General features: G+C 36.0%; 1 protein-coding gene across 1 annotated transcript; it reads left to right on the top strand.

Moving 5' to 3' along the window:
* The first annotated feature begins 4539 nt into the window (after positions 1–4539).
* On the top strand, positions 4540–7662 carry LOC149194052 (uncharacterized). The gene is made up of 3 exons (XM_089407194.1): positions 4540–5356; positions 5645–6334; positions 6761–7662. Exons 1-3 carry the CDS (start codon positions 4540–4542, stop codon positions 7660–7662), a joined length of 2409 nt encoding a protein of 802 aa, XP_089263320.1.
* The last annotated feature ends 479 nt before the right edge of the window (positions 7663–8141 follow it).

Genomic DNA, 8141 nt, shown 5'->3' with positions numbered 1-8141 from the left:
AGCTATTTATGAGAAGGAAATGTTGGCAATACTCCATGCACTTAAGAAATGGCGACCCTACCTAATGGGAAGACACTTCAAGGTAAAAACGGATCATGATAGCCTTAAATACTTTTTAGAACAAAGATTATCCTCTGAAGAGCAACAAAAGTGGGTCACAAAGATGTTGGGTTATGACTTTGAAATCATCTACAAAAAAGGGAAGCAAAATGTGGTGGCAGATGCACTCTCAAGAAAGGATGAGGATGTGGAAGCATTGTTGTGCGCCATTTCTATTATCCAACCAGATTGGATAAACGAAGCAAGGGAGGAATGGAAGAATGACGAAGAAGTGTGGGCACTTATTCGAAAGCTACAACAAGATTCCAGTACGTCTGATACATTTAGCTGGCAAAATGATTCGTTATGGTACAAAGATCGCTTATACCTCTGTAAGAATTCCCAGCTAAAACAAAAGATTCTTATGGAATTGCACACTTCTCCCTTAGGAGGGCACTCAGGATTTTTAAAAACTTACCACAGGGTTAAGAAGGAATTTTTTTGGGATGGCCTTAAATCAGATATTCAAAAGTTTGTGGCGGAATGTTTGGTTTGCCAACAAAATAAAGTTGAAACAATTAAGACACCGGGTCTATTACAACCTTTATCCATTCCAAGCCAACGTTGGGAGGAGGTTTCAATGGATTTTATCACAGGTTTACCCAAGTCTGAGGGAAAGAGTGTCATCATGGTGGTAGTTGACAGACTTACCAAGTATGCACACTTTTGTGCATTATCACATCCATTTAAAGCCAGTACAGTTTCTACTGCATTTATGGAAACAATTCAAAAGCTACATGGAAACCCAAAGATTATTGTAAGTGACAGAGATCCCATTTTCACTGGAAATTTTTGGACAGAATTATTTTCTTGTCTTGGTACTCAGTTAGCTCATAGCTCATCTTATCATCCTCAATCTGATGGGCAAACTGAGATAGTAAAAAAATGTTTGGAAGGATATCTTCGTTGCTTTGTATCTGATAAACAGACACAATGGGTCAAATGGTTGCCTCTGGCTGAATGGTGGTATAACACTTCCTTCCATACAGCAACAAAAATGACCCCATTTATGGCACTTTATGGGTATCAACCACCATCCATCACATCATATTTAAGAGAAAATTCTAAGGTTCAGGCAGTGGAACATCACATCGAACATCAACAACAAGTCCTCCAACTCTTAAAGGATAACCTCGTGTTGGCACAAAATAGAATGAAACAACAGGCAGATCAACATCGCAGTGAAAGAAGTTTTGATGTAGGTGATTGGGTATTCCTACGGCTACAACCATATAAGCAAATGTCCCTAAAGCAAGCTAAGAAGGATAATAAATTATCACCAAAGTATTATGGTCCGTACAAGGTGTTGCAAAAGATTGGTACTATGGCATACAAATTGGAGCTTCCTGCAGCTTCTCGATTGCACCCAGTTTTCCATGTTTCATGTTTAAAGAAGGTTATAGGCGACAAGCTCCCAGTTCAAACAATATTGCCAGAACTTGACGAGGAAGGAAAAATTATATTGGAACCGGAAGCAGTCACAGAAACAAGAACTCGACAGCTACGAAATCGATCAATTTCAGAGTATCTTATCAAGTGGAAGAACTTATCCGCTGAAGATTCCACATGGGAGGATGAGAATTTTATGCAGAAGTATCCAGAACTACTCAAGCGTTGAGGACAACACTTTTTTGAAGGAGAGGGGCATGTTGGGTCCCTATAATACTAGTGATTACCCCATTACTATTGTAGTTATACCCCTTATTTATATTGTTGTGCCCCTATTACCCCCATATTGTTATTTCTGTGCCCCATAGAATCCCTCTATTGTTATTTTTGTGGCTTTATATTATTATTGTTAGGTCGGCTGGATTATATTGTGACTCCTTAGACTCCTATATATAGAAAGGAGGTTTTGTCATTTGTATCATCCAAGAATTGTTCATTTATGTAATGTAAAGGAGGTTCCCCCTCGAAGAGGCTGAATTCTAAGGCGTTGATCTATCTTTTCTATCTTTTCTTGAGCTAGTTTCATAACAGAGCCTTCAGTGGAGTTTGCGATGCTTTTCTAAGTGGGTTTTTCTTTTGTCATATTTTCTCACTTTTTCTATCGTTTCATGTATGCGAGTGTTGTTTTTCTTCATTCTTTTCATAGTTGTTGGTGTTTTAAATTATATTAGAATTTACAGGTGCCTCTCTAACTTCTTCACCTTTATTTCATAGTGATCCACCTTTTTTTCATAGTGAATGAGCTACCAACCACATTCCAAATGTATTAATTATTTTGACATTTTTCTTCACCCATATGTTGCACTCTATAATGCTTTACTACTAAATTGCATATATAGATTCAATGAGTTTTTCTTATTATTTATAAGACAATCCTCCTCCCAACTAGATTAAATTAGAAATAATTTGTTTCCAAATTTTTTCACTTTGATTTTTTTATTATCAATAATTATAATAATTCATTTTGATAAAAGTTTAATCAACTTATACAACTTCTTTACTAATATGTCTTATTCAATATAATTTTCCAATTAAATTCCATACAAATAAAAGTGTTTCCACAATTTTTTTCAAAAAAATATCTTTTTAACAGTAGATCAGCCCTTCAAACTCAAAATAATTAATTTCCACACCTTCATTAACTCTATTTTTTCTTTATTATTTATATCAATTAATTTTTTTAAAAAAATAATAAATTTAAGTCGCTTTCTTCACAGAACCATTCAATATAACTTCCTTAATAAAATAAAGCTTGCACAACTCAGGGAAGTATTTAATATAACTTCGTTTACAAAATTCCAGTAAATATTTTCAACGACTCTAGTAACTCTTATCAAGTAATTTAAGATCACTTTGCCCACAAAATCCCAATAAATTGCAACATATCAACATATGATGTCCATTCAACATATCAACGAAACTCATATTAAAAACCAACTGGTTTCCCGGCCCAACAAGTTTCTCCAATAAAATATATGTCCAATCACCATCGAGAATGCGACCAATATGTTTGATTGTGCAGTAGGGATGGTTTGACTGACAAAATCCAAAAACATTACTCGGCACCGACCATCGCCCTGCAGTAAGATACACACAAAGAGGGGAACTTATCAGGCCAGCTTTTGAAGTCGTTAGATTTGGGATAGACCGTAAATGGAGAAAGGTGCTGTGTACTAAATTTCAAACACTAAATATGTTGAGTTCACACTTTTCTTCCAAACGCTTAACCAGTAACCAAATTCAAGTTAAAATAATTAATTTCATTTAACTTCTTCACCTCTATTTTAGAGTGATTCACCTTTATGTTATGGTGAATCAAGGACCAACCAAATTCCAAATTCCAAATGTATTAATGATTTTGCATATTTTTTTCACCAATAATAATGGTTACCTACTAAATTGCTTATAAATTCAATGAGATTTTCTTATTATTTATGAGACAATCTCCTCCCAACTAAACTAAATTAGAAACAACTTGTTTATAAATTTTTTTACTTACATTTTTAATGAATAATTGTAATAATTTATTTTGATAAAAATTTAATCAACTCTTTATCCTGTTTTTCCAATTAAATTCCATACCAATATAAATAATTTCACATTATTATTTAATAATATATTTTAACAATCAATCACCACTTCAAACCCAAAATAATTAATTTCCACACTTTCTTTACCTCTATGTTCTATTTATTTATTATATTAAAAAAAACACTTAATAAATTTAAGTTCTTTCTTCACTAAACCAATCAACATAACTTCACTAATACAACTCAGGAAGTATTTAATATAACTTCGTTTACAAAATTCCAGTAAAATTTCAACAACTTCAATAACTCTTATCAAGTGATTTAATATCACTTTGCCCCAAAATCCCAAAAGATTTCAACACTCTCTCCAATATTATGTCCATTCAATCTCTCCAATATTATGTCCATTCAAAATGTCAACGAAACTCATTTTAAAAACCAACTGGTTTCCTGATACAACACGTCTCTCCAATAAAATATGTCTAGTCATAATCGAGAATGCAGCCAATGTTGTTGACCCTGCGAGTTAAGTGAGCCCAGACACGACTAAATTCATGGAACCCAAAACTGAAAGGGATGGTTTCGTGGAACCCAAAACCGAAAGGGATCGTTTAACTTACAAAATCCAAAAACACCAACCATTAATTTTTTTTTCCGTAAACTGAGGGAGCGAAAAGTCATCCCCCGACCAGTAAGATGCTAACACTTGCAAAGTAAGATGCAAGACTAAATGAGTGGAACCCAAAGCCGAAAGGGATGGTTTGACTTACAAAATCCAGAAAACACCAATATTTTTTTTTTTTCTTTAACTGAGGGAGGGAAGAACCATCGTCCCCACCAGTAAGATGCTAAGACTTGCAAAGTAAGATGCAAGGACTTGCTATATATATATATATATACACAAAGCAGGGAACTTATCAGGCCAGCCTTTGAAGTTGTTAGATTTGGGTTAGAGACAAAAATGGAGAAAGGTGTTGTGTCGATGATGATATTAGTCTGCCTTCTGCGCCTGGCAACAACTACAATAGCATTGGATGATGTTGCTGCAGCAGCTTTTAGTTATTCCATGAAGCCATACCATTCCTCACATGTTAATAGGCACCATGGAAGTGCATCCCATCATTTGGTTTTGAAGGAGCAACCTGAATTCACGTCATTATCAGATTCCATGGACGCTAACGATACAAGGGACGTAGAGGCCCTTTTGTCATTTAGAAAGCCACTCACATCGGATCCGGACGGATCGTTGGTCAACTGGACCATAGAAAACTCCGAAAACATGTGCTCCTGGAATGGAATTTTCTGCAGAAAGCGCACAAAACGAGTGGTTGCCATAATACTGTCCGGGTTGGGATTGCAAGGCCCCATTTCACCATCTCTTGGCAGCCTCTCATTATTACGCAATTTGAATCTTTCTCAGAATAATTTGACAGGAAGAATTCCAACGGAGTTTGGACAGTTGAAGGCGCTGGGAGTACTGGACCTCAGCTATAATTTGCTCAGTGGTTATATTCCAAAAACGCTGTGCAATTGTACAAAGCTGCAATGGATGCGGTTTTCAGTAAACAGCTTGATAGGGAGTATACCAACAGAAATTGGTCGTCTAGTCCAGTTGAAACAGCTCCGCTTGGCAAACAATAGTCTTAGCGGAAATATCCCAGCTTCTCTGAGCAACTGCACTTCTCTTCAGGTGTTGTCCATTGGATATAACAATCTCACTGGTCCAATCCCTTCGGTTCTGGGTTTGCTCAGAAATTTATCTCTTCTATACTTGGATGGCAACTCACTAAGTGGAACTATTCCAGCTTCTCTGAGCAACTGCACTTCTCTCAGAGAGTTGTCCATGGCATACAACAATCTCACTGGTGCAATTCCTTCAGTTCTGGGTTTGCTCAGAAATTTATCTCTTTTATACTTGGAGGGTAACTCACTAAGTGGAACTATTCCAGCTTCTCTGAGCAACTGCACTTCTCTCCAAGAATTGTCCATTGGATACAACAATCTCACTGGTCCAATTCCTTCAGTTTTGGGCTTGATAAAAAATTTAGCTTATCTATACTTTGAAGGAAATTCACTAAGTGGTTACATCCCTCCAGATCTTGGTAATTGTACTCAGCTATGGTACATTGCTTTTTCTCACAACAACTTGAGTGGAAAAATTCCCGCTGAATTGGGCATGCTGCAGAATTTAGAGTACCTGTATCTACATTCAAACAAGCTGGAGGGTACCATTCCTGCGTCTCTAGGAAACTGCTCCTCTCTTCGGGTTTTATTTTTGGGAGACAATCGAGCATTATCAGGTAATATCCCATCTCAATTTGGCAAGTTGGGAGAGCTTGTTCAACTATCCATTTATGGTCCAGCTAATATTTCAGGTATTATCCCTTCCGAAATAGGAAACTGCAGCAATCTTGTATGGTTGGATTTAGAATACAATAGAATTCAAGGCTCCTTGCCTATGAGTATGTTTGGGCTTCCCCTCTCCACCTTGAGCCTACTTGGAAATAACATGACTGGTAACCTACCTGAAGCCATTGGCAATTTGAGTCAAGTTACCTACTTAAATTTAGGTGAAAATAGCTTCACTGGTAACATACCTAAAGGCATTGCAAAATTGAGTGAGCTGATCTTCCTCAATCTTGGAACGAACAAGCTAAGTGGCAAAATCCCTGAGGGCATTGCTAGTTTGAACAAACTTCAACAACTTTATTTAGATACCAACAATTTTACAAGTACAATTCCAAAAGGCATAGGAAAGCTTCATTCTCTTCTAAATTTCTTCTTGTTTTCGAACAATATTTCTGGCAGTATTCCTAGAAGTATTGGTGGTTTGGTTTTGCTTCAAAACTTAGATATATCTGAAAACAATTTGGAGGGACCAATCCCTGATCATATTGGCCAATGTGTGAGCTTAGAAGTGTTAGATTTGTCTGGAAACAAGTTGAATGGAAACATTCCTTCATCCCTAGGTAATTGTAAATCTATGAGTAATTTGTTACTGCATAACAACTTTTTGTCAGGGAAAATACCACCAACTTTAAGTAAATGCACAGTCTTACAGAGGTTGAAGGTGTTTAACAACAAACTTAGTGGAAATCTAAACATAGAATTTCCTAATTCTATGTTAGTTTTCTCTGCTTATTCTAATAACTTCTTTGGAACTTTGCCTGTTTCTTTGGCCTATTGCACCCAGCTTCAACTATTAGATTTAAGCAAAAATGAGTTAACTGGTCAACTACCTGGTTACCTAGGAGTTCTTCATGAATTGAGAGTTTTAAGTGTTGGTTATAATAAGCTTCATGGTAGCATTCCTTCAAACATCACAAATCTCATCAAATTGCAAGTGTTGGATCTGTCCAATAATAGAATCAGTGGAAAGATACCCTCCAATCTAGAGAGACTCCAAGGATTTAAAACTATTGGGTCTTCCGAACTCAGTAGTAATACATTGTATGAGGATCTAGAAATTGTCATCAAGGGATTTGAGTACACTCTAACATATGTGTTGGCTACAAACACAATATTGGACTTGTCTAGCAATAATCTTATAGGAGAAATACCTCCAAGCATAGGGAATTTGAGTAGCCTGCGATTGCTGAATTTATCAAGTAATCAGCTGGAAGGGAACATACCTGCATCTCTTGGTGATATATCTACTTTGGAACAACTGGACTTGGCAAAAAATGATTTGAGTGGAGAAATTCCTCAAGAACTCTCTATGCTCTCCATGCTAGCATATTTGGATGTTTCATCCAACAAACTTTGTGGGAGAATCCCACTAGGAACACAGTTTGATACTTTCAATACTACTTCATTTCAAGGAAACAGGTGTTTATGTGGTTTTCCTCTACAGGCATGCAATGAAAAAGAAAACCAGACTCAGAATAGCACAGGGGCAGGTGTTAATCAAGGATGGTTGGCCCATTTGGATAAATATATATCATTGAATGCAGTGGGTATAGGAATGGGGATTGGATTTGCAGGAACTATCACTGTAATGATACTATGGAAGAAAGCTAGGAATTGGGTAATGCCTCCAATAACAAAAAATCCATTTTATGGAATGTACAAATTTCCTAAATAATGTATATTTCTGTGCTGAAAAATAAAGTATATATATAATTTCAGTTGGTTAACTCATATCCTTGGTATTCTGGTGTTATTTGAATGTTTGCCGAATGCTTATATATCGATATCCTTACATACCAGCTATGATGCGATTTTACTCACAGTCAACGTCTTCTTACCTGAGTATTTCTGGTATGTGGTAAGAGCTTGACAAAATATATGAATTTCAAAATGTAAAAAGACATTTTCTTATTAAGGAAAATGCAATTCAGTTGAGCAAGTTATACTTCATTTGAAAACAACTAATTTGTCCCATCACATGGTTTGTTCTCATCAAAGTTTTGGTTCGACACAAGTTCTGCATTCAATTCTATCCAGATTGTTGCATGTGTTGTTATTATTCAACTAATAGAAATAATAAGGAATTAAGGAGATTGTTGCGTGTGTTGTTATTATTCGACTAATAGAAATAATAAGGAATTAAGGAATAATAAA

The sequence above is a fragment of the Pinus tabuliformis genome, chromosome 2_2 (assembly GCF_031772625.1).
Source record: "Pinus tabuliformis cultivar Carrire ecotype Pingquan chromosome 2_2, CPIR1, whole genome shotgun sequence".
Classification (NCBI taxonomy): domain Eukaryota; kingdom Viridiplantae; phylum Streptophyta; class Pinopsida; order Pinales; family Pinaceae; genus Pinus; species Pinus tabuliformis.
Note: the sequence above shows the minus strand (reverse complement) of the source record. Positions and strands in the feature narration are given on the sequence as shown.